The sequence below is a fragment of the Ctenopharyngodon idella genome, chromosome 22 (genome assembly GCF_019924925.1).
Source record: "Ctenopharyngodon idella isolate HZGC_01 chromosome 22, HZGC01, whole genome shotgun sequence".
NCBI lineage: Eukaryota > Metazoa > Chordata > Actinopteri > Cypriniformes > Xenocyprididae > Ctenopharyngodon > Ctenopharyngodon idella.
Window position 1 is genome coordinate 4,136,376 of NC_067241.1, and position 27,062 is coordinate 4,163,437.

The following is a 27,062-nucleotide window of genomic DNA, read 5'->3' on the forward strand; positions in this document are numbered from 1 at the left end:
TTCAGGGCATAGATGAAGCCTCCAGCAAAGATAAGTGAGTTCTGGTTTTATTAGGACACAAATCCATTCTCTCTGGCTCTGCAGGGGCTTATGGGTTAGATTTCACAGGCTGTTTTCACAATCTGTGAGTCGCTCTAGGATAGAGGCAAAATAAAATGAATATTCTAGACTAGGTTTCACTGCAGGAAAGCAGTTTTTACGACCACTAATACATAATAGATCAAAATTAGTAGTTTGTTGTAAGGATGAACTAAAAGCTTTAATATTAAAAACTACATTTTATGCCATCCCTTTATGGATTTTATACAGTACCTTAATGTTTTACATTTAATGTAATTTTTTTTTTGCTGTCATCTGTATGTTTTTTTCCCAGCCGTTGTACCCAAGAGGCTCTAAATCCAGAGGACGAGGTTGATGAGTTTTTAGGCCGTGCCATTGATGCTCGCAGCATCGACCAGCTGAGGAAAGACCATGTCAAGAAGTTCCTGCTCACATTCCAAACACCTTTTTTGGAGAAAAAGGTCCATAGACAGCCTGTAAAATGTGTATTTAACACTGTCCAGCACTGATACAACCTCAGAGTACTGAAAAAATGTCTGAACATCTAACAGTAACCACTTTTTTGTGCTTTTAGTATTCAAAAAAGGTAGATGATCGTTTTGGTGGTTATGTGGCCTGTACCCTCCTTGTCTTCTGCTTCATTGTTTTTATACAAATCATCATATTTCCACAGTGAGTGATGTTGAAATATTAATATTAATAATAAAAAGAAATTGAATTAATGCTGAGATCTATATTTGCAGTATGTCTGAATGATGTTGTGTATTTTGTTTTGCAGTACACCGTTAATGCTGGGCATGTTCATCAGCATCTTTATTATTCTCGCTCATGTCCTCTTTATATGTGCCATTTACTCCTGTGCTAAGGTCAGTCACTACCTCACTTGATCCTTCACATTTGTACAGTACATGTGAAATGTAGACTACAATTTCAATTCAAATTAATATGCAATCAATAAGGCTTTTGAAATTGAATGCTTTCTAATTTATTCACAGCTTTTTCCGTCTTTGTCTCTTTTGTAACTTTGTCTTATTTCAGCTTTTTCCAGTTACCTTGCAGACAGTGTCAAAGAGGATCGTTCAGTCCCGCCTCAACAGCACGCTCGTTGGAGTCTTTACGATTCTGCTTCTCTTCATTTCTGCCTTTGTTAATATGGTAGGATTCTGGTCAGAGTTTGTTGCTGCTTAAAAAAAAAAGTTTGTTCGTTTTTTCTGTTTGTCAGTATAATTCAACACTAATATCAGTACTCCTTTCCTCGCCAGCACTCTGGAATCAATTTAATTTAACTTAAATTTGGAGTATTTATGTATGCAAATTATTATTATTAGTAGTAGTAGTAGTAGTAGTAGTAGTAGTAGTAGTAGGTAGTAGGAGAGTTGGTAGTACAGGTGCTGGTCATATAATTAGAATATCATCAAAAAGTTGATTTATTTCAATAATTCCATTCAAAAAGTGAAACTTGTATATTATATTCATTCATTACACACAGACTGATATATTTCAAATGTTTATTTCTTTTAATTTTGATGATTATAACTGACAACTAAGGAAAATCCCAAATTCAGTATCTCAGAAAATTAGAATATTGTGAAAAGGTTCAATATTGAAGACACCTGGTGCCACACTCTAATCAGCTAATTAACTCAAAACACCTGCAAAGGCCTTTAAATGGTCTCTCAGTCTAGTTCTGTAGGCTACACAATCATGGGGAAGACTGCTGACTTGACAGTTGTCCAAAAGACGACCATTGACACCTTGCACAAGGAGGGCTAGACACAAAAGGTCATTGCAAAAGAGGCTGGCTGTTCACAGAGCTCTGTGTCCAAGCACAGTAATAGAGAGGCGAAGGGAAGGAAAAGATGTGGTAGAAAAAAGTGTACAAGCAATAGGGATAACCGCACCCTGGAGAGGACTGTGAAACAAAACCCATTAAAAAATGTGGGGGAGATTCACAAAGAGTGGACTGCAGCTGGAGTCAGTGCTTCAAGAACCACTACGCACAGACGTATGCAAGACATGGGTTTCAGCTGTCGCATTCCTTGTGTCAAGCCACTCTTGAACAACAGACAGCGTCAGAAGCGTCTCGCCTGGGCTAAAGACAAAAAGGACTGGACTGCTGCTGAGTGGTCCAAAGTTATGTTCTCTGATGAAAGTAAATTTAGCATTTCCTTTGGAAATCAGGGTCCCAGAGTCTGGAGGAAGAGAGGAGAGGCACATAATCCACGTTGCTTGAGGTCCAGTGTAAAGTTTCCACAGTCAGTGATGGTTTGAGGTGCCATGTCATCTGCTGGTGTTGGTCCACTGTGTTTTCTGAGGTCCAAGGTCAACGCAGCCGTATACCAGGAAGTTTTAGAGCACTTCATGCTTCCTGCTGCTGACCAACTTTATGGAGATGCAGATTTCATTTTCCAACAGGACTTGGTACCTGCACACAGTGCCAAAGCTACCAGTACCTGGTTTAAGGACCATGGTATCCCTGTTCTTAATTGGCCAACAAACTCGCCTGACCTTAACCCCATAGAAAATCTATGGGGTATTGTGAAGAGGAAGATGCGATATGCCAGACGCAACAATGCAGAAGAGCTGAAGGCCACTATCAGAGCAGTCTGGGCTCTTATAACGCCTGAGCAGTGCCACAGACTGATCGACTCCATGCAACGCCGCATTGCTGCAGTAATTCAGGCAAAAGGAGCCCCAACTAAGTATTGAGTGCTGTACATGCTCATACTTTTCATGTTAATAATTTTCAGTTGGCCAAGATTTCTAAAAATCCTTTCTTTGTATTGGTCTTAAGTAATATTCTAATTTTCTGAGATACTGAATTTGGGATTTTCCTTAGTTGTCAGTTATAATCATCAAAATTAAAAGAAATAAATATTTGAAATATATCAGTCTGTGTGTAATGAATGAATGAATATAATATACAAGTTTCACTTTTTGAATGGAATTAGTGAAATAAATCAACTTTTTGATGATATTCTAATTATATGACCAGCACCAGTAGTAGTAGTAGTAGTAGTAGTAGAAGAGTTAGTAGTAGTAGTAGTAGTAGAAGAGTTAGTAGTAGTAGTAGGAGAGTTGGTAGTAGTATAAGAAGTAGTAGTAGTGGTGGTAGTAGGAGAGGTGGTAGTAGTGTAAGTAGTAATAGAGGTGGTAGTAGTAGTAGTAGTAATAGTAGTAGCAGAAGTAGAAATAGTAGTAGTAGTAGTACAAGTATTAGTAGAGGTAGTAGTAGTAATAGTATATTTATTTCAGTTACTTCAGTCACAGTCTCAATAGGAGGAGATGACAGCTTTTTTCATTCATATCCTGGATACATATTTAGAATTATTTATTATTTATGTTTAATATTTAGGATTATTAAATATTAAAAATAAGTAAATGCTCAATTAACAAATATTGGAGAAAAATGTAATTTTCCATTAAGGAAAAAAGTGAACAAATTGTTTAAAATGTTTTTTGCTTGATTCCTGACTGGATACGCTTAACATGTTTAATTAAAAAATGTATTGTACACCTTTTCAGTTAAGTTTTGCACTTCTAAATTTTTAATTTCTCTATCTTTTCAGTTTACCTGTGACCGGGAGGATCTTCTAGAATGTGTGGCTGGACAGCTGAATATTTCTGATTCAGTCACACTGTGTGTGCTGTACAATCTGACTGGACCAGCAGGGGACCCTTTCTTCCTGTATCCCGAGCAGCCTTCAGCATGTCCTTTACCCGAGGTCAGTCTGTACATGTATGATGTCTCCCTACTGTGTTCAGATACTCTCTACTCAAAGTTTTGCTCACAGAGACTGAGTGAAAAATTGTGTTTGTAGAATTTCTACAACTTATGGATTTATTTTGAAACATTTATGATTTTGCCCTTGTTGTCATGGTTATAGTATCATGGCATGTTGTGAGATGGTCTTGACTGGTTGGGTTCCTGTGCTCCTAGTATTTCACATACAGTGTGCTGCTGACTCTGCTGTGCTGCTCGGTGTACCTGCACATCAGCAGTATAGGCAAGCTGGTCCTCATGCTCTTCATCCAGGCCTGCTTTCTGCTGCTAGTAGAGTGGCCCCTTGTCACTTTGCTAGACAACGCCGACCTGCTGGTCACCGCCAATGCACTGTGAGTGTTCCCACCACTGATATTCTCTGCAAACATATAGAGTAGATGTGTAAAAAGTCGGCATGTATGTCAAGTCAGCATTAAGTTGAATGCTAAAATTACAACAACTACAAGTTTTTCTACAGTATTATCAGTACAAAGATACTGATATTCTCTGCAAACATATAGAGTAGATGTGTAAAAAGTCGGCATGTTTAGTTGATGCTAAAATTAAAAAAAAATTAAAAATACAAGACTTTCTGCTGTATCATCAGTACAAAGTACTGACTCAGTTGGGTATCTAGTACTACATAATAAAATCTGTGAAATTAAACAGTATTGACAAGAACAATAGAACTATGTGCTTTTAATTTTTCTAACCATTTACTTGAAGCTATGTTTATTTAATTGACAAAATACTTGCTATAGGCTACATGCCATTATTAAAGCATATTTTAATTTCAATAAAATTTTAGTTAAAATTTTAAAATGTTTAGGTAGATTTTTCTCTCAATTAAAATGTAATAGTGATTAATAGGAACATGCAAACTGACTGAAATCCTTATTGAAAAATGTAAAAGAATTTATTATAAAATGTCTTTAAATTACACACTAAACAGTTAAATCTATTAAATTAAGTTAATGTATCCCGTTAAAGGGTTAGTTCACAAAAAATAAAAAAAATAAAAATTCTGTCATTAATTACTCACCCTCATGTCATTCCAAACCCCTAAGACGCACTGGAGATGAATATTTTGTAAATAAAGCAGTAAATTATGTTTTTGTGTGTGTGTGTGTGTGTGTGTGTGTGTGCAAACAAAGCACTTGTGTCGTTTCATAAAATTGAGGTTCAACCACTGGAGTCACATGGATTACTTTAATGATGTCTTTACTCCCTTTCTTGGGCTGGAAAGTGGTACTTGGGCTGGAAAGTGGTAATGAAGCTCTCAGATTTCATTAAAAATATCTTTATTTGTGTTCCAAAGATGAAGGAATGTCTTACGGGTTTGGAACGACATGAGGGTGAGTAATTAATGACAGAATTTTCATTTTTGGGTGAACTAACCCTTTAAGTATATATGGGGACAAACAGTATCATTTAATGCAAATGACCCATATAGTAGCATTATTTTTCTGGGTGTTTGTGCTTATTTATCATTAGTAGGTATATGTTCTGTAGGTCATGTTGGTCACTAATGGAAATATGTCTGTTTTACACAGGTATTCTTTCAATGAAACAAATTATTGGTGAGTTAATGTCATGCTTTATTTTTCCATGAATATAAGATAGATGGTTCAAAGACAGAAGGAGCTTTAGAATATGAGTGGAAATTAGATTCCAATGTTTGCATGTAGTGTGTTTCAGTATGTTTTAAAAGCTATTTATATTGGGCTTTCCTGTAGCTACAGTAACAGTTGCATATTAACAGTAGGGCGTGGCTCTAGCAATGCCAACATCATGGGTTTGATTCCCAGAGAAAGCAAGAACTGCTAAAATGTAAATGTGTACCTTGAATGTAGTGTAAAGGTCCATTCACACTGATAACAATAACTATATTGCCTCCACACCAGCAGTCAATAACGTTCTGTTTGTGCTGCAGTGTCGCCTGTCACTTTAAATGCTCAAGCTCTTTAAAGCAGAATAGATTCTGATTGGCTGTCAATGTTTTATCATTCATCAGCTAGAAAAAATCGTTCTCAAAGTGATTCCAACGATATTGTTTCTTTGTGCCATTATCGTTATAGTTGTAGTGCGAACTCTGCTATTCTTTTTTTTATATTTAGAACAGTTTTTATAACTATATCTTTATGGTTATTATCGTTATAGTTATCGTCCCTGGTGTGAACGGGCCTCAAGTCGCATTAAAGCATTTGCCAAAACCATAATTGTAAATACTTGAAAAATATGACTGTTATGAGATGTACAGTATAGATTATTATAGTATGATCTACAACACAGTAATATATAATTAGATTAACATGACCTAATATTCTTGTCATGTTCTTTGCTCAGTCTCTGGCAAACTCAAATCTATTTGTGTTGTTCTTTTCCCACATAGCCAGGAAACGGTGACTAAAGTGTCTCTGAGGGTGTCGATTCCAGTCATCCTCACTGTGTTTGTGCTGGCTCTCTATCTGCACGCACAGCAGGTCGAGTCCACCGCACGCCTTGATTTCCTGTGGAAGCTACAGGTGTGTCCCTTGTTGTCTGTCTCTGAATTGACCACTTATCGAAAATATATTTCCAGTAGTTGGATCCCAGCTTATTTGCTGTCATTCCTCACCAGGCCACTGAAGAGAAAGAGGAGATGGAGGAGCTGCAGGCTTATAACCGCCGTCTCCTTCACAACATCCTGCCCAAAGATGTGGCTGCCCACTTCCTCGCGCGAGAACGTCGAAACGATGAGCTTTACTACCAGTCATGTGAATGTGTGGCCGTTATGTTTGCCTCTATAAGCAACTTCTCAGAGTTCTACACTGAACTGGAGGCCAACAATGAGGGTGTGGAATGCCTAAGACTGCTCAATGAGATCATCGCTGACTTTGATGAGGTAAAAAGATTGTGTCATTTGCATCTGAAACAGAAGAGAGAAAACTGTTTGATTTTACAGTACTCTTGGACTACATACTGACATCTACTGGTGTGGAGGCAAAAGTGCCACAGAAAAGCTTTTCAGCTTTTTCAGTTACTGCAGTATGAATTACAAGTATTTGCCATGCATGATTAATTTATTCTTTGACTAAATAGAATTATAATTAGATATTACCAAGATAAACCGAATAAAATTCAACTGGTCATGTGGTCTCAACATGGCTGCCACCGTGTTTCTGTGTTGCTACATTTGTGTAAAAAAAAAAACCCCAGCTTATTCTGTATGTTCTTTACTGTTAATAGATCATTTCTGAAGAGAAATTTAAGCAATTGGAGAAGATCAAAACTATCGGTAGTACTTACATGACAGCATCTGGATTGAACGACTCTACGTATGACAAAGAGGGGCGCACACACATTCTAGCTCTGGCTGACTATGCCATGAGGCTACGAGAACAGATGAAGTACATCAACGAACACTCATTCAACAACTTTCAGATGAAGATAGGCAAGTAATTCATTACTGTGAACACCTGAAAATATTCATGTTCTGAAGACACCATACATACAATGTTTAGAAATTGTCTTGCAGGCTCTCAGAGCTACTATGTAAGAGCAGACAATGACAAATGTATTTTTGCCACAGGTTTGAACATTGGGCCAGTAGTTGCTGGTGTGATTGGAGCCAGAAAGCCTCAATATGACATATGGGGCAACACCGTGAATGTGGCCAGTCGCATGGACAGCACAGGTGTTCCTGATCGTATCCAGGTAACGACATCATAATAAACTCATTGCTTATACAAGACTATTTTTGGTAAAACACAACTGAGAATCCCCCATTCATTTCCCTGTGGTCATGACTATATGTTCAAGATTGCATTTACAAAGATGGTGCTGCCCTCTATCTTCATGTTACTGCAGTTGCAGTTCAGCATTGCAGGAGTTTTGTGTGAATTTGTAGTTTTTAGCTACTTAGTTGCTTAAAAGTAATTTAAAATTAAATTTAAATTCTAAATACTTTCTATCCCAGTTAAATGCGTGGAGTTAATGCAAGGCTTTGTTGGTTGATTTCCAAAGGATGTGGCTCTGTGGTGGTTTTAAAATACTGCTCTGTTTGTTTGAGTATCCCAACCAGCTTGGCATTGCAACATTGGTTCAAACAATGGCCCGAGTTGGGGGCAGGGCTATCAGTTTATCAGACCAGTGGCAGACAGTTGGATTGGTTGTTCAAAAACTACTGTTATTTTTGCAGTTCACTTTGGTGCTGCGGAAATTACACACTTCACCTTTCATTTTTGGCAAATTAGAATTGCATTTAGCGTATATAATTAAATGTTCTTTATTCCTATAGGTGACCACTGACTTGTACCATGTCCTAGAAAGTAAGGGCTACCAGCTGGAGTGTCGTGGACTGGTGAAAGTGAAGGGGAAAGGAGATATGACCACTTACTTCCTCAACAGTGGTCCTGTCTGCAGTTAACACTGACCAAATGCCTCTCAATGCACTGAAATGCAGGAAGGACAACAAATGCTCTGAATGGGATTTGAGCAGATCCAAATATAACCACTCATAAGCTCTCTCGCTCACGAGCATTAGTGGGCATGTGTGGTATTTATATATGCACCTATTAGGAATAATGAGGTACGCTCTACCTGCAAGATTTAATGAAGAACTATTGCCTTAGATGGAGATGACTTTGAAGAAATCTTGGTTTTCATTTTTATTTTGTGGAAAAGACTTCTTCCATACCAAAATTTGAATTCCTTATTTATTTTGACAGGTTTTAAGACATGTAAATAAAAAATGATTATATATGCAAGAAGCAAGAAGAAACTGACCAAAGAACAAAGTATTTGATATAGGAGCACTACACACATCTGGTAAACTGTTTGAATTGTCTGGGTTTCCTTTGTTGGCCTCTTGTGACTACATCGACCATACTATATTATAAACACTAAAGCAAAAAATGTCTGTCTTCTTTGAAGGCCTTAGGAACAAGAATCCTAATTACAGTGACTTGTATTTACAGTTCGTATGATTTATGAGTGATCAACATGTTTTTCCCTTTTAGTATTTGTGTACAAATGAGGTAACTTAAATGAAGGAAAAGAATGGTGTTGGACGAATTTAATTGGTCATGTTCATTTACTTTATTGTTTGTGTGTGGACGGTGTGTGTATGTTATCTTTAAAGGGCATAAAAGCTCACTGTGAGGTTTATAAAGTGAATTTAAAATAGCTTTTTTGCCAGATTAAGTGCTAATCAGATTACATTTTTCATATGTCTGTGTTCATTTGTTAGCAGATGTCATTTCCCTCTCATTGATGTTTATAAATGTGTTACACAAATTGTAGCTCTAAATTAATACCAGTAGAAATTAATGGAAAAAATAAACCCAAATATGACCAAGAGCTCATATAATTCCAGCACAGTATAGTCAGCAATGATACAGACTTCTTAAGACCTTTGTAAATATGTATAAATGTGCTGACAGAGGCCCGTTGGGTTTAATGGTTGCCGACAAGTGTCTGGACTGGAAAGTTGTTATTTTGACAGTGTTCAGCATAAATCCATTTCAGCATTTCCTCTTGAGCGTTCTTAGTCATGCTTGCACATTTGTCAACATTTTTTAAAATTATGCAATTACCAGTCAAATGCATAGTTAGCACTGCTGCAGAGTATTTTTGTACCATTCTCACTGTGTAGATGTATCTTTGACTTTATAATTGTGTCGCAAGAAACATCCTTCCCCATCTTTAACATGCATTTCCGATATGAATGTACATGTATGTTTAACATTCTCACCTTGTCATAGACATAAAAGCACATAAGGTTTTAGTTAAAATATGTTTGTGGTACATGGACCTTTCAGGATCTTTTTCATTGAAAAGGTGGCAAATCAATAAATTGGGTGTTTTATTAAAGAATAATGTCTCAATAGCTTATCCACCCAACACTAGTTTGTGCATTTTTTCATATTACTTTTCATTTTAATTTTTAATGAAGGTCAAGTGCAACAGAGGCAGAGTTGGCATACAGGCCGAAGTCATAAGCTAGACAAAAAAAAAGTGAATTTTAGGCACTTTCCACAAATATTGTGTAAAATAGAACCTAAAATACTTTTTTTTAAAGTGGTAAGTAAACGCTTATCCTTCAGAAGTAAAGGTGACTGTCAACCCGTAGTCTAAATTTTATCTTAATTTTCACCATAAAATCTTGGTAACAGTTACATGCAAAATCTGGGACTAAATATTAAGTTTTTGGTAATTAAAATGACTTAAATGTTTTTACAATTTAATATAGTTTCAACAGATTGTCCAACATTTTTAAATGATGTTTTTACACAATGTAAATTTGATGTTGGATAAATATAATAGGTAGTAGGCCTATAATACATTTGAAATCATGGGATAAAGTGTACACTATTAGGAAATGTGCCATTAGTTAACTCGTTAAAAAGGTTTCCTTTCCTTTTCAACCTTTACTGTACATGAAGCGAATTTAATACCTCAAAACGAAGCTAACAGATAGACAGACAGGCCATTGTTGGCTGTGAGTGGCTCTAGTGATTGTTGTGTTAATGGACTCTTCTCTTTGTCCCTGCTCAGCTTGGTGTCTTTTCTTCAAGTAGCAGCAGTGGCAGTCTCATGTCAGTCGATAGTTTGTAATCACGATTCTCTCCTACTGAAGTACCGACCCCATTTCCTCTTGTCCTGTGCCTTTCTCAAATGTCTGAATAAATCTGTATTCGGTTTCACTTACGCGATACAAGAGGCATTGAATGTAATTGCATCCCAGTTAATAATTTATATATGTTGAGGTATAGTTTGTTAACTTACCACATCCTTTCCTGAGCCTTAATTAAATAATTCGACGTCATCTAAATTTATACATATATAAAAGTTCAAAGCAACACTGAAATGTCTACATGTTTAACAGAAAAAAATATATTAGCGTGGATTAAAATCTAGGGTCCCACAGTCAAGCGATATTTTTGAACAAACCTGAATCAAAAGTGAATCATTTTCGTTCACCGACTCATTTTGATTCACTGAAGTCTCTCCATCCTTCATTCCAGTACTGCCTGTGAGGGAGCATTTTGCACTTATTGAACGAATCACCTCATTCACTGAACGAAATTCGGCCACTGACTTGTAAACTGATCGAAGAATCTCGTTAACGAGGATCCGCTAAGCAAAAGTCGTTCAGTTTGGCACATTAAACTTGAGACATAGGTGTCGGAAGAATTGTGAATGAGTAAAAATGACTAACTATGCAGACAGAAAATTGAGTCACTTATGATGCTTCACATTTTTTTTTAAAGACACGCAAAATGAATCATTTTTAATTAATCATTTGAATGTAAACCGCAGAAAGTAGTGTCACTGAATGAATCTTTTTGGTGAACACGAACACATTCAAAAGATTCGAGTCACTGAGATGAATCAAAATCCTCACCACCTCTAGAAGGAAAGCTTCGGCTTTAGGACCCAGATGACTCTCAATCATTTGAACGAATGGCACCTGTTGCGTTCAAAGGGAAGCCGGGAGGCCAATGCTGCTGGTCGCGTGAAACCGTCGCGTGCTTAGTTTACCCAATACCTCTAAAACTCGTTTTGCAGAGTAACAACATCCGTCTATCGACTCACACAGCTGAAACAAACGGTGGACCAGAAGGCGAGGAAACAAGGATATATCTATCTATCTAAATTATCTGCCTCTGGGAGAAGCACATGAATGACTGATTTTATTACAGGTAAACTTTGAAGATTTAAGTAAATGAGTGCTTTATTTGTTTCGACGTGTTTCGCACGTCTGTTGTCAACGAGATCTAACTTCGGCTTATCTTCCTCCTTCTTGACAAGAGCGAGTTTCATCTTATAATGGTGTATATATATATTACTTTTTTCTAACACACAAAAACTAGTTTTTCGTAAATTCTCGTACTTTAAAAAAAAAAAAAAAAAAAAAAACAAGGCTCCTAGAAGGTTGTGAACGATTGAAACGGTATCCTACTGTAAATATTTTAACCATTATTTATGCTTGCTTCACTTCCTTATATCTACTCAGATAAGTTTCGCTTAGCTGTCATGTGGCGTGGCATTATTTTTTTTAAAACTTGAAGGAAGTGCTTTTGTTTTTGCGAAATGGTCAAACTACTCACAAAGGAAAAATGATGTTTGTGTTATTTCATAACGTGTGGTTCCTTTCAGCACAGTCAGTATTAATGCAGAAGAACCAGTTTTAGTTTGAGTAATTAGGAAAGTCTGAACACCTACGCAAAAGCAGAAGTTGGCCTGTCTCTGTTGGCCTTTGCCTGTCTTGGGGTTTGTGATGTAGATGTTTTTAAATAGACCAGTGCCATGGGCACTGAGGTTACTGATTCATTGAACACCATACGTTTCATTGTCAGCACATTACCTGCTTTAAATATAATTACTTGAGGTTAAAAGTAAAGAATAACAGGGCTTTAAATGTGTCCATCCTCAAGATGACATTTAAACTAATTTCCAAGTAGTAGGTGAGATCAACTTTTTTTTTTTTTTTTTTTTTTTTTTTTAAATCATGTTTAGTTAGATGGGCGACGTGTCACAGTTGTAAAGTGTATTTATGCAAAGCTTCCAACGCCACCCATTAAGTGTAGTGGGAGTGTGCAGTGAGCCACCTGCTGCCACGTGGATCCAGCAGGGCGAAGGAAGGATCAGGTGCAGAAGGGTGTTTGTTGTCAGGTGAGGTTTGTTTACTCTGTTGCTGTGAGAGTCCGCAGTGCAGGCTTTCTCTGCTAATTAAAAGTGGGGCATAGCTTGCTTTGTTTGTGGAGTTGGTATCAATAAAACATAAAATTGACATTATGGACCTTTATTTTTAAAGTTAAGTGGTGATTGCTTTTCCTTAAGTGGTTTTTGGTCTTTTCCCCACAGGTGGATGACTGAAATCGACCAACAGAATGCGTCTGAGACGTCGTTTCTCCCCCCTAAAGCTTGCAGTTTTGGGCGGCACACTTTTCATGGTAATTCTGGTGGTGATCCAGAGGGACGTTGGCAGTGGTGCACTTCAGGACCCCTGGTTGCAAGATCTCTCCAACAAAAAGGAGCAGGTCCTTGAAATGGTCCGCGGAGCGGTCAATAATTTTGCCTTCCAAATTGGAGCCCCTCAGCCCCCATCAGTGGTAATACAACCCACCCCAGACCGAAATTGCCCCCCGGGCTTCTACACTCAGGCGGAACTCAAACCGTACATCGAGAGACCTCCACAGGACCCTCAGGCCCCGGGAGCCAATGCTGCAGCCTTCCAGAAAGCCAGTATGTCTACGGAAGAGGAGAAGGAAAAGCAGGAGGGCATGACCAGGCACTGCTTTAACCAGTTTGCCAGTGACCGAATCTCCTTGCACCGCAGTCTTGGAGAAGACACCCGTCCGCCCGAGTAAGAATGGGCACATTGTTTCATTGGCACTATGAGAAAATGTAGAATACAAACAATTCATTCAATTCACCATCCAATCCGACATAATAATGATTCCCTTCATAGATTAAAGTTAGGCAGCACCAGTGACGTGCGTTATGTTTGCTGGCATTTTATGTGCCTTTTAATTAACGTTGACTCATTTGATCTGTTTACACAGAAACTTGAAGGTGCAGACTTCTGTTGAATTAAGGGCTGGGGCTAAAGCCATATAAATGCTGCCCAAACACTCATTGTCGATTAGAGTCTTTACTGTTCTGCTGCTTATGCAGTTTTCTAATCACACCTTCACCTGTTGCATTACTCTTAAAAATAGGTTGACAGTTGTGAGGTTATGTTTCCTTGTAAATCTTATCGTATTTAAACACTATGTGGAGTAACGGGCCATAAACAATTTGCATACATCCTTATTTTCATAATACTGATAAATATAATGTTTAGACTTAATTTTTTTTTTTTTTTCGGGATCATGTTTTAGAACATCACCTTCCATTTTTTTTTTTTTTTTTTTTTTTTTTTTTGAGGTGTGTGTATATATAATTTATTTTTTTATAATGAGATATATTTATTTACGTTTTCATGTGTCCCTTGTAGGTGCGTCGAGCGAAAGTTTCGCCGCTGTCCTTCTCTTCCCACCACAAGTGTGATCATTGTGTTTCACAACGAGGCATGGTCAACACTTCTGCGCACCGTGTACAGCGTGCTGCACACCTCCCCGGCGATCTTCCTCAAAGAAATCATACTGGTGGATGATGCCAGCACGGCAGGTGGGGCCGGCTTTATCAGCTCCTGCTGTAATAATTAACCACTTCTAGAAGTAGTGTTACTCTGTGTTCTTGAGCCAATAGCAAACAGTTTTATCTGGTGAAATATTATGGAATGTCACTTGTATAAGTGCTTCAGCAGGTGGATGAAAAATGTTACACAGAAAGAGAAGGGAACCAGTTCGAGATGCAAAAAACTGTTGGAAAATCTAAAGAAAGACATGCTGCATTGTAGAAAATAATATCTAACTAGTTCATAGCTAAAGTTTTAATTCATTCATTTATTTTTATTTGTATATGATAAGAAGTAGTGATGTGCAGTCCAGAGTTCTCTGGGGTTCTGATCACATTAGATTTATTTTCTGTTATGACTTCTCTACATTATTTGTTACTTGGGTTTTTTTTTTTTTTGGTTTTTTTTAGGTTTTTGTTATGTACCATCATGAGCTTTAGATCTTTACATTTGTAAGTGATAAGATAAAGGAAGTGTGTCAGATCGCTTGAAGTCTTAGCACAGGAAATGTCATTTCATCGGAGCAGCAAGCTTTTTGGTCTATTTTAAGACAGAAGAAAGTCACGGTGAACAGTTGACAATTAAAGTTACAGTTGACTTGTGACACAATCAGTAACCTTAAACTCATATCTACCATTCAGAAGTTTGGGGTTGGTCAGATTTTTAAGTGTTTTTTAAAAAGTCTCTTATGCTTACCAAGGGTGGATTTATTTAATCAAAAATAGAGTAAAAACAGTGATGTTGTGAAGTATTATTACAATTTAACTATCTAAATGACTTTTCTATTTTAAAATATTTTAAAATGTTGTTTATTCCTGTGATGGCTAGGCTAAATTTTCAGCATCATTACTCCAGTCTTCAGTGTCACATGATCCTTGATCCATGAAATCATTCTAATATGCTGATCTGCTGCTCAAGAAACATTTATTGTCAATGTGTTAAACTGTGGTAACAAATGGTTTTGTCACTTTTGATCAATTTAATGCGTCCTTGCAGAATTTTTTTTTTCTTTTAATTTCTTTAAAAAAAAAAAAATATATATATATATATATATATATATATATATAATATATATATATACCCCAAACTTTTGCGCGGTATTGTTATAAGTTTTTATTCATACAGAAGAAACAAAGAAAATGCACTATATTACAAACACTAATGTCTTTCTACATTTGATATTGTATGATCTTGTAGAACACCTCCATGATAAGCTGGAGGAGTATGTGAAGTCACTGAAGATTGTGAAGGTAGTGCGTCAGCCGGAGAGGAAAGGCCTGATCACGGCGAGGCTTCTCGGAGCCAGCAAAGCTGAGGGAGAAATCCTCACCTTCCTGGATGCTCACTGTATGTATTTCATCACACTTCATAATTTGCCCTGCCCAATTCCATGTCTAACATGGCTTTCCGGTTTCTGTTCACACGTCATTAACATCCACCAGTCTTATTATTTTTTTTTTTCAACATGATGCAAAGTAGTCTTTCAGGAACCTGCTTTTCAGGTGTACAGGCATGAGCTTAAAGTAGTTACTCCCATGACTTTTTTTTTTTTTTTTTTTTTTTCTCTACTGGAACTCATCATTTGCAAAGTTATGCACTGTGACAAAGGGCTAGTATGTGATGCTTATCTCATTCGCTTTGAGCTATTGTCAGCCACACTGAAGCCTAGCAACTCACGTTACACCTGATGCGTAGCTTTTTCCGATTTTACCTTGTATACAAGGGTTGAAATATGTGACGTGTCATCTTAGCATATATGTGTGAGTAGCACATTTACAAACCTTTAAGCAGTTTCTCTCTTGTCCTATTTTTTTGTTATTAAAGGTGAATGTTTCCATGGCTGGCTTGAGCCTCTCCTTGCTCGCATTGTTGAGGAGCCCACTGCTGTGGTGAGCCCTGAAATCACAACCATTGATTTAAACACCTTCCAGTTCCACAAGCCTGTGGCCTCTGCCCGTGCCCATAACAGAGGCAACTTTGACTGGAGTCTCACATTTGGCTGGGAGGCCATTCCAGATTATGAGAACGCTAAACGCAAGGATGAGACCTACCCAGTAAAGTGAGTCATGCACTTTTTATTTTTTAACCTTGCTAAGATTGCCAGAGTTTCCAAGAATGGCTGCAAATTTTTACAAATTCATTTTGTAGAGATTGATGTATCAATATTTACCTTTCCCAAGAAGAAAACAATCATACTGACCATTAAATTCCCAAGATTTTTGCTTTTTCTTCTATTAACAGAAGCATTTGTATAGCTGCATTTAAATACAGTCAGTCATTATCTCAAATAAATCCTGATGGGGTGATCAGAAAGGGGTCTTGTATCACCGTGTGATTATGACCGGGCCATATCCTGTTTGTTTCATTGGTACTTGCCAAAAAAAAAAATGAATAAGTTGAAATATTGACCAGTCACAATCAAGTATTCCAGCGAACCATTATGAAAGTCAAGAGATGTGTAATTTACATTTAATTTGTCTGATATAAGCAAGAATACTACCAATTTATTCTGTGTATGAGTCAATGACGTGACAGGTCATTTTTTTTTGTCCAAAGGCCTTAACAATAATACAAAGATATGACATCCAAAGTATGTAAGGTAGTACAACTAGATCTCTTATCGAATCCAAAAGGTTTTAATTATATTTTGCTACATATAAAGGTATTTTAAAGATTTTGAAGTGTCAAATGGTTATTCGGTTTAACCCTCCAAAGGCCAATACAGCCACTTCATTTGTGAATAAAATATCTTAAAATGTAATAAATGTATTTGTTTTATTCTGGCATGATTTTATAACCTCATATATCAAAAAAATTGCAAAATTGTATTAAAATTATGTGTAGAAGTCGTTACTTTGTTACGAGGAAGAATGTCCGGAAAAATTAATTTCATTGTCATTCAGAGTAACCAATATAAATCAAGTCATGCGGTCAGTATCATGTGACAGGATGTGACATCATTCAGACACCTGCAATGGACCACATGGTCATGAAGCAAATTAACTTTTAATTATTTGAAAAATTCATGTTTTCACTTGCTCATATGCATGTCCCGATCAGGTCATTCGGTACAACCGCTATAAAATTGTTAACACTTAAAACTTCAAAATGAATTATATCTCTTATGTTTTTTTTACACTTTTAAAAACCGTATTCGTCAATGACCCGTATATGGATATTATGGATAATATTAGCCCTGATGTTTCTCTTGGTTAAATCATTTTTGATGTAATCTAACAGGGTACCATGTATCTATCGCATGTAATTTCGACAGCATGCTCCATCAAAACACAACGTTACACTGTAAGACATTGTGCTTGTTTCTTTGTTTACAAAATGTGTTGTGTTAAGGAAATGCTTCATATATTCATGCCATCATGATCTTCAGGCCAGATCATCATCTTCCTGTCTATCTGATTTTTATGAATGAGATTACTTGGCTGGTTGTATCAAGTTTCGTTTGAGTATCAAATGAACCACTTTCACTCAGCTTACTATGACAATGTCTTATTGATTACACAGATTATAGGCTACTTGCCACCTCATCTAATTTTACATAGCCTATACTATCTTATAGTTTATCATTCATAACATCAGGCAGTATGTGGCCTTCTTGAACAAGTGAAGTGTGCTGCAGAATTGCATGTTAACATGTGATTTTTAAAGACTAAATGTCTTGTATTTACAGCAATTTCATTTTAGCATTGGTTTATTCAACTAACTGTTGAAATGAAAAATAAATTCTGGATAATTTAAAATAATCATTGGTATGTGAACAAAATAGTGAGAAATTAATATTAAATCCATTTGTTGTTTGCATCTGCATGGCAAACTTTGGAAACTCTATGAAGTCTGTATTTAAAATGCATTATAAGCTTATTATTAAAGGGTTAGTTCACCCAAAAATGAAATTCTGTCATTAAATACTCAGCCTCATGTCGTTCCAAACCTGTGAGACTTCGGAACACAAATTAAGATATTTTTGAATCCGAGAGCTCTCTTTCCCCTCTGTAGACAGCAATTTAATTACCACTTTCAAGGCCCAGAAAGGTAGTAAAGACATCATTAAAATAGTCCATGTGACTACAGTGGTTCAACCTTAATTTCATGAAGCAAAGAGAATACTTTTTGTGCACAAAAACAAAACAAAAATAACGACTTCATTCAACAATTTCTTGTCTTCCCTGTCAGTCTCCTATGCTTGTTTACATTGTAGACACAGTGAGGCACTTCCGGGTTCTACGTCAGAATGCCGACTCATTATTGGCTGGCTCCTTTGTCAGCATCACATGCATGCGTCATGTTGCTTACGTGTACAGCATCGGCCAATATGATGGATAACTGCAAATAACAAATAGCTTTAACTTTTCTAAAATGCACAACTAAATACTGTAAAACAACCGCATTTAATAATAATTTCTCCTTTTTTTTTTTTTTCTTTTTTTTTCTTTTTTTTTTTGCATACCAATGGTGTTTCTGAAACAGAGTTCAAAAGCAACAGGACCTGACATCAGCTCTCTGGCTACACGTCCCACTCACTGTATTTGTCCTGTTCTTCCTTTCAGAACTCCAACATTTGCTGGTGGTTTGTTCTCTATATCTAAGGCCTACTTTGAGAAAATTGGGACCTACGATGACAAAATGGAGATATGGGGTGGTGAAAATGTCGAGATGTCCTTCAGGGTGAGTTCCAGCTCTTCAAAATTCACCTGCAGCCATATTAATGACAAAGATAATGTTAAAACAAGCCATGTCACCTTTATTTATATATTCTGTGCTGTCAGGTGTGGCAGTGTGGCGGACAGTTAGAGATAATCCCCTGCTCTGTCGTGGGTCATGTGTTCCGCACCAAGAGTCCTCACACCTTTCCCAAAGGTACAGAGGTCATTACACGTAACCAGGTGCGCTTGGCTGAGGTGTGGATGGACGATTACAAGCTGATTTACTATCGACGCAGCCAAAGTGCAGCTAAAATGGCCAAAGAAGTAAGAACTACTTTTGCTTTCAGAGGATTAAAATATTAACCTTGTGTTTGAGGTTATGTTTCTATCTTATACTGTAGCTGCATGCAAGAGCACATGACCTGTTGCATAACTCATTTCCTGTATGGTTGTGTAGAATAACTACGGTGATATATCTGACCGTCTGAAACTCAGAGAAACCTTACAATGCAAGAACTTTTCTTGGTATCTTACCAATGTCTACCCAGAAGCCTTTGTCCCAGATCTTACCCCCATCAAGTTTGGAGCTGTAAGTCCTTTTTAGAGCACAATGATTACAATTTGCCATTTTAAATCAGTCTAGGGGACAAACATTTATTTTAATTTGATGTTTTTGTTTTTTGTGTAGCTCAAGAATATGGGATCACAGCAATGTCTGGATGTTGGAGAAAATAACAATGGGGGAAAGCCTGTGATTATGTATGTATGCCACAACATGGGTGGTAATCAGGTAGAGTACCATTGCTGTATTATTCACGTTGATATAAGTAGAGGTGCTTTTATAATAAAAGTGACATTGTTATAGTATGAGAGAACCAGTCATTTTGACCATGTATTTCTTCTTGATCCGAACAGAGCAAATGTTCATCATGATATGTTTGTTTTCAGTACTTTGAATATACATCACATAATGAGCTGAGGCATAACATAGGGAAGCAGCTCTGTCTGCAAGCCACTCCTTACCCAGAGCCAGTGAAGATCGAGCTCTGTACACTGAAGGGAAAAGGCAGTAGTTTGGCTCCTGAACAAGAGTGGGTGTTCACAGAAGTAAGTGTCCTCCTAGAACAGAAATATATTACTCAAATGGTCTTTCTTCATTATTACTGTCTTCATTTATTAGTTTCTGCTTCCTTCCCCTTTTACTTACTGTCTTGGCTTGGGGGATGTCCATTGTGGGTTTTTTTTTTTTTTTATTTATTTATTTTTTATAGCTGATGTCTAAACACACTCATAAAAATATCAGCTTAATATTTAAAAATGTTATATATAGAAGTTATACTGTGTATAAAAATGTACACATTACACAAGTTAATGGTCAGTATGTTTTTTTTAAGAAATTAGTACTTTTATTCAGTAAGGATGCATTCAATTCATCACAAATGACAGTAAAAACATTTTAATTATTGCAAAAGTTTTCTATTTTCAAATAAATACTGTTCAAAAATATTGAGCTGCATGTTTCTTGAGCAGCAAATCAGCATATTAGATTGATTTCTGAAGGATCATGTGACACTGAAGACTAAAAGTAATGGTGCAGAAAATTCAGCTTTGCCATCACCGGAATAAATAACATTTTAAAACATATTAAAATAGAAATGGTATTTTAAATTGTAATAATTGTTCGCAATGTTACTTTTTTTATTTTTTTTTGATAAAATAAATGCAGCCTTGGTGAACATAAGAGACTTCAAAAACATTTAAAAATTGTACTGACCCCAAACTTTTGAACGTACTGTAAATGTTAAATATAATTATATTATTAAAATTAATCAATAAATAACGCTGTCATTATTATGGGTGAGCAAACCAAATACAGAATTCATTACATTTTCAGTTAAACTTTTTCACGTAAATCTATAACTTTGTGCTGCAAAAAATAAATTATATAAAATTTTCACTACTAGTCTCAGACATTTGGACAGTAATGTAATTTTATATTGTTTATTATTATTAATTGTATTAAATATTTTTTAATTAATCAATAATGAAAGTCTATATTTATGTGATCTCATCATTGCACATTAATGTTTGGTCAAGGGTAGATATGAGCTGAGATGCAAATTGATAAGAGCTTGGTAACACTTTACAATAAGGTCTCATTTGTTAACATTAGTTAATGTGTTAACTAACGTGAACTAACAATGAGCAATGCATTTGTTACAGTATTTATTATTCTTTAATGCTAGTAATAAAAAAAGTTGTTCATGTTTTTTCAGTGTATTAATGTAAACGGATACAACTCTTGATTTTAATAATGTATTGGTAAATGTTGAAATTTAACATTTAACTAATATTAATAAATGCTGTAGAAGTATTGTTCATTCTTAATTCATGTTAACTAAAGTAGTGAACTAATGAAACCTTATTGTAAAGAGTTACCAAGAGCTCTATACTTTCTTCTCCCATTACTGCTAGTCTTAATGATAATTTGCACCACTGCATAGAGAGAGGACTTTGCTACACCACTTGAATTGCTGTACTTTGATAGTTTACTTTCACCTCATTCACATGAGAAACTTGTTTTACATTTCTTTTTCATCTTATGTTAATTTTAGGAGCAACTGCTGAAGAATCCGTCCTCTGGAAAGTGCCTCCACAAGAAGGGAGACAAGATATTAATGAGCCCCTGCAATCCAATAGACCATCATCAGCACTGGGTATTCAGCTGACCTCACACTCTAACCGAGGAGCAAGGACGTTCACTCCTATAAGACCCAAGAGGGAGGGCCAGCAGCCACAGCTCACGCTGGCAAGCTCAGTGTAGGCCTGAGCAGATGCACTAGGAGTGTACTGGGTAGTCCATATCCATAAGCTCCCAAAGACATTGTGATCAGGATGCTCAGGGAAGACAGAGTGGAGAGCATGGAGCATTGGAGAGTGAACAATCCAGCAGCAACGTTGTTTACTTGATGCATTTTATTGCCTTATTGATGTTTACTGCTGCTTTTAAATGGTGTAGGTTTTATTTATTTTTAAAGAAATGAAAAATGAAATATTTTTGGAACGTTGTTAGTGTTAAGGCCAATGAATGGCCGGCCTTGCCAATGATAAATGTGATGTTTGTGTGATCCAAATCATTTGCACATGCTGCAGGGGATGTGGGTTTTGTTCAGCTGTACTAAATTGTCACAAGGCAGCATTCGTTTCAGGTCCTTCTCTTCTGTCTTTGAACTTGAAGCCATCAGTATGTATAAAGCAGCATCGTGTGACTTGCTTTACTTGGTTAGGTTTTTGGGGGGAAATCATGCTCTAAAAAGGAGTACATGTAACTGTTTCATTGTCTTCACCTTTACACTATTGTTTCTAGAAGTCAAACACAGATTTATTCTTTGAATCTGTATTATATTGGAGCTTTCAGATATTTGAAAATATTTGATTTGGAAAAAAAAAATTACACACTCCCAGATTACTTTTTGGTGTTGTTTTTGTTAACTCTTTAAAATACATACATGTACAGTACATACACACACTGGTCACCATAGTTTCCACCAAAATAACATAGTTAAAGGTTCTTCAGTTTTAGTCTTAGTTAATTTAGAACATGAAGATAAACTAAATGAAAATAAGAAATGTGCCTCGGCCACATTTAACTTGTGGTTTTCAGCAGGGATGTGCAGAGTTCTTCAGGGGCAGGGGCTCAAATGTAAAAAGAGGAAATGTAAAAACATTATATAGCTGTTTATATAGTGAAATATTATTACAATTAAAATAATGGTTTTCTATTTTAATATACTTCAAAATATAATTTATTTCTGTGAAGCAAAACTGAATTTTTTAGCATCATTACTCCAGTCTTCAGTGTCACCTGATCTTTCAGAAATCATTCTAATATGATGATTTATCAATGTTGGAGACAGTTGTGCTGCTTAATATTTATTATAACCTGCGATACTTTTTTCCCCAGGATTCTTTGATGAATAAAACGTTAATAAAGAACAGAATAAATTATAGGAATAAATTATATTTTAAAGTATATAAAAATAGAAAACCACTATTTTAAATTGTAAGCATATTTCACAATATTGCTGTTTTTGATCAAATAAATGCAGGATGAGCTTAAGAGACTTTTTTCATAATGCCGCATAATTATCGAAAATGGTAATATAATAAAGTCCTTTCACGTCACCATTTCGCCAGCCTACACTTCACATAATAGTGGCACTTGGGCTTCATTAACTATGATAGTTTCATCAAATAGTAAACGGTGTAGCAATATACATAAATACATTAAATGTATTGAACACTACTTACCATTAATGCGAGTTTTGGTGCTGCATGGTGCGTTGTAGTCAGTTAACATCTAAGTTCGTCCATGTAATTTTCAACCGCTCTACTTCACATTGTCCAATGAAATTTGAACTTCTTGGGCCATATATGACGATTGGTTGGTGTATTATACATGACAAACGGGCATTGATGAATTATGTAATATTTTAAAATATGTAATAAATATATTTTTAATTAAATCGACACACTAGCTTTGATTATTGATGAAAAAAAGTTTTAAAATTGTTTGGTTTATTTTTGTCTTCCATCGAGCCATATAGGCACTCACCATCTAGGCCTATATGGCTCTTATTTGTTTTATTTTATTTTATTTATTTATTTTTTTAGGCCTAGAGCAACAGACTGTGGAAAATCAGTCAGCCAATCAAAATGCACGCAACCCCTAGCAACGCGTTATGGCAACGCCTCAGACTGGATATGTAAAAAATAAACAGGAATTGTCCGGCTTATGAGCGATTCGTTACTATTGTACACGTGTCATATTAATTATAATTTAAATGGATTTTGTTTTATTGACCACAATATCATTGCTATTGTCTGAGAGGGGCACTTTTGGTTAATTTCGAAAAAGGGCAGGCAGGGGCTCGAGGCCCCAAAGCCCTCCCCTGTACACGTGCCTGGTTTTCAGGTAATCCTGAAGACCTGATTAGCTTGTTCAGGTGCGCTTTATTAGGGTTGTAGTAGTAGTTAATCTCAAGCAGGACCGTGGACCTCCAGTTGTGTAACTGAAGAACCCTGAACTAGTTACTGTAGATATGACAATAAAATTGTGATATTTTGCTGCTGACCACCATTCTCATTCTGCTCACTTAGCAAAAGTAATAAAGCAACAAAACTTCTGAAACCTTACACTGTGTTCTGGAGGCTCTTTATTCACTTAATATTTTTCAATAGAAATAGTTCTAGTTACTAGGGCACTTTTAGTGTAAATTATAGATACAGTTTTGAGTAATTTCGCTGTCATGGTAGCTTTGGGATTGAGGCCAGCGGTTGTGAGGCAAAACATTTCATTTCCCACCTTCACCGATAGGTGGCAGGCGGCGTCATATGTTTGATTGAGAGGGTTGTAAAAACAAACTGATAAAATAAAGGTTGTTCGTGGAAGTGCTGTAAATACAGGTAACATGCTTTCACTGATAGGGTAATTCTATAACGTGGCGTGAGAGTTAGTTCTATTTAAGCAGCAGGTTTAATCCGATATCTTTTGAGCTAGAGTTCTCATTAAATTTCAAAATGCAGTATTGTGTTTGTATAGGCTAGATGTTAAGGCTGCTTTTCAGCCTTTGTCTCCTTTAAATGTTTACTGTAGTTACCATAGTTTCCGCCAAAACACCAACTCTAAATCATAAACTAACATGCTACTTCAAACAGTATATCTTTTTTTTTTTTTTTTTTTTGATGACTGTGGCTAACACCAGGCCAAAGTTGTATTAACATCACATAAGGGTGTATTAGTAATATTTCTGCGGAAAATATAGTAAATATTTGTAAGGTTCAACAGGCCAGCCAAGGTATTCTCAGTATAGCCTTTATAAGATGGTAGTACACAGTCCATTTTGACTTTTAAGTCTATCACACTATTATAAATTCAAATCCAAAACAGCATTATACTAAATAGAATTTGATACAAAGTTTTATAAAATAAAACATACACTTAATTTTTACTGTCCAGTTGGAACAAAGTATTTTCACGCAAATGTATGATTACCAAAGAAAAGGTTCAGCAGTATAATAACCATTATTTATTAATAACCATTACCTTATTTCTCCAGATCACTCTTACTGAGTGCTTTGAGTATTTGATGCATTACATATCCAGTGAGTTTGTTTAAATATATGAAGGTGTGTAAATTAAAATGGAAAGTGGGTCCATTTGTCCATTACAGTACATTCTGTTTCTACGCACACTTCAGGAAGCACATTTTTGGGTATGTTTTGACATTAACACCAAGTGCAAAGTCAATACTGAATGCTGTGTTCCAAGAGGAAATTATTTTGCCTTTCTTACTGTAAATGTACAACTTCAACTTCCTCTTTTTGGTGCAGTATGACAATCTGTTTGCTGGTTCATATCACATGTCCAAGACTGGCATTGCATGAGTGATTCTTTTATGTATGTCACCATTTATCCCTGTAATGTGATTTAGTCATGCTTCAGTTGAACTATTAGTGGAGTTATAAGTAGACCTTTTACAACAAAAATGACTTATCATTCTTAACCTTGTCTATTTAAAATGTTTAGCAAAAAATGATACAGTGAACATACTTTCTCCATTTGTTGATGACCGTCTTCACCATGTTCAATGGTATATATCTAATGCCTTTGAATTTTTTTTGTAGTGAGCAATACAGTCCCTTTCAAAATGTGCAGATATTTTGGTCTGCTGTCATGTGGGAGCAGTTTATGGGAGATTTGGAAGAGAATGGTTGCTTAATTTTCTTGCTTTTTTTTTTTTTTTTGCACTTTTCACAGAAATTATCATGTAATTTTTCTTTTCTTTTTAGTTTTTTTATTTTCAACCATTGCATTCATCCTGATGTTTCCGGGGACATCTTTAACTCATATCTGGTTGTACTGGTGCAGCCAGAAAAGGCCACGAATGCCAAAAAGATGACCAAGAGGTGTGGAATGTACTTCAGTCCTGAAGATTTACTGCTTAAGATGTAACCAGTAATTTTGCAGTCTTGTCATAGATCATATAGTGCAAACAGAAGCCTGGTAGATTTTCAACCTTTTCCACCAGGCTGATACCTTACACTTAAGATGGGTCATTATTAATTCACCAGGATTACTGGGTTTAAATCTCATCACAAGGTTATTATGAATGACCTGTAGTTGATCAATGTTTAATCAGATGTAAACAGACAGTGATGTTAAAGTAGATCTTTTCTCTCCATCAACATTATTGGTTGATAGAAGCAGATATTTGATGAGAGGTTTGGGATTCTGAACTCACAAGTTAACTCACTGCAATTTATTTCTAGTTAAGTCATTGCTATTAAATTGATAAAATAAAAAAAAAATAAAAAAATTCTAACTGTCGATGAAATGAAATGTATAACAAGAAAAAAACACTTATTTAAAAAGAAACTAGATAATATAGAATGTGATCTTAAATGCCATTTTTGTCTTAAATGTGAAGGTGCATTCTTATTCAAATTATACATTACCGTTAAAAACTCTGGGGTCAGTAGGATTTTTTTAAAAAGAAATTAATACTTTTATTCAGTAAGGCTGTATTAAAACGATCAAAAGTGACATTAAAGACATTTATGTAACACAAGGTTTCTATTTCAAATAAATGCTGTTTTTTTCAGGGGGGTTTACACTTATCAAAAAATCCTAAAAAAATGGACCATTTTCCATAATAATATTAAGCAGCAAAACTGTTTTAAACATTAATAAGACACGTTTCTTGAGCATCAAATCAGCATTTAGAATGATTTCTGAAGGATCATGTGACACTTAAGACTGGAGTAATGATGCTGAAAATTCAGCTTTGCCATCACAGGAATATATTACATTTTTAAATGTATTAAAATAGAATAGAGGTATTTTAAAACGTAATAATAATTCACAATATTACTGTTTTTACTGTATTTTTGATCAAATAAATGCAGTTTTGAACGTAAAGGTTTTTTTCAAAAACATTAATAAAATCTTACTGACGCCAAACTTTTGAACATTAGAGTGTGTATATATATATATATATATAGAAATAATTTATCAAAATGTATTCATTTTTAAATTGAGCTTCACAAATTGATAAATAATTTTCCTTTTTCTAATGAACATTTTTCTAATGAATAGACCATGACAAGGCAAATTTATGCAAATTTCTTGAACAATGAAAAAACTAATATAACAGTTTAGGCATGTTAAAGTGCATTGTAATGCATTTACGTTGCTTTGCCATTTATACTTATTTATATCTTAGTTGGGTTTATGACAAACAACTTAAGCAAGCATCATTTCCATCCACTACAGTATTATAAGGCTTTTTGTTTGTAACTACATACCGATGATAAGAATAATAGAGAGAACTCCAAGGATCTCAAAAAC

At 35.7% G+C, this 27,062-nt stretch overlaps 2 protein-coding genes across 5 annotated transcripts in view; both read left to right on the top strand.

Moving 5' to 3' along the window:
- Window positions 1-9,706, top strand: part of adcy6b (adenylate cyclase 6b) — a 41,387-nt gene extending 31,681 nt beyond the window's left edge. For all 3 annotated transcript variants that reach the window (XM_051879904.1, XM_051879906.1, XM_051879905.1), the window contains 13 exons: window positions 6-34; window positions 374-521; window positions 635-732; window positions 839-926; window positions 1,099-1,215; window positions 3,630-3,785; window positions 4,001-4,176; window positions 5,377-5,403; window positions 6,216-6,348; window positions 6,444-6,707; window positions 7,052-7,256; window positions 7,395-7,519; window positions 8,103-9,706. In XM_051879904.1, coding sequence (XP_051735864.1) covers window positions 6-34; window positions 374-521; window positions 635-732; window positions 839-926; window positions 1,099-1,215; window positions 3,630-3,785; window positions 4,001-4,176; window positions 5,377-5,403; window positions 6,216-6,348; window positions 6,444-6,707; window positions 7,052-7,256; window positions 7,395-7,519; window positions 8,103-8,231 — 1,695 coding nt within the window. In that variant the 3' untranslated portion in view covers window positions 8,232-9,706. The remainder of the gene's footprint in view (window positions 1-5; window positions 35-373; window positions 522-634; window positions 733-838; window positions 927-1,098; window positions 1,216-3,629; window positions 3,786-4,000; window positions 4,177-5,376; window positions 5,404-6,215; window positions 6,349-6,443; window positions 6,708-7,051; window positions 7,257-7,394; window positions 7,520-8,102) is intronic.
- Window positions 9,707-11,240: 1,534 nt separating this feature from the next.
- On the top strand, window positions 11,241-22,121 carry galnt6 (UDP-N-acetyl-alpha-D-galactosamine:polypeptide N-acetylgalactosaminyltransferase 6 (GalNAc-T6)). Of its 2 annotated transcripts, XM_051879933.1 has the most exons (12): window positions 11,247-11,508; window positions 12,326-12,481; window positions 12,674-13,175; window positions 13,809-13,981; window positions 15,189-15,338; window positions 15,816-16,050; window positions 18,557-18,674; window positions 18,776-18,976; window positions 19,110-19,241; window positions 19,341-19,442; window positions 19,601-19,759; window positions 21,268-22,121. In XM_051879933.1, exons 3-12 carry the CDS (start codon window positions 12,700-12,702, stop codon window positions 21,379-21,381), a joined length of 1,860 nt encoding a protein of 619 aa, XP_051735893.1. In that variant the 5' UTR covers window positions 11,247-11,508; window positions 12,326-12,481; window positions 12,674-12,699; the 3' UTR covers window positions 21,382-22,121. The 2 variants fall into 2 exon arrangements, with proteins under 2 accessions (XP_051735892.1, XP_051735893.1); XM_051879932.1 differs by lacking the exon at window positions 12,326-12,481 and having other exon boundaries at window positions 11,241-11,508.
- The last annotated feature ends 4,941 nt before the right edge of the window (window positions 22,122-27,062 follow it).

What these genes read in the sequence shown, in the direction of transcription:
- galnt6 (XM_051879932.1), top strand. Translation starts at nt 12,700, where the DNA reads ATGCGTCTGAGACGTCGTTTCTCCCCCCTAAAGCTTGCAGTTTTGGGC. An exon ending in GAAGACACCCGTCCGCCCGA is followed by an intron (nt 13,176 to 13,808) that starts GTAAGAATGGGC and finishes TGTCCCTTGTAG; the next exon opens with GTGCGTCGAGCGAAAGTTTC. An exon ending in GATGAGACCTACCCAGTAAA is followed by an intron (nt 16,051 to 18,556) that starts GTGAGTCATGCA and finishes TCTTCCTTTCAG; the next exon opens with AACTCCAACATTTGCTGGTG.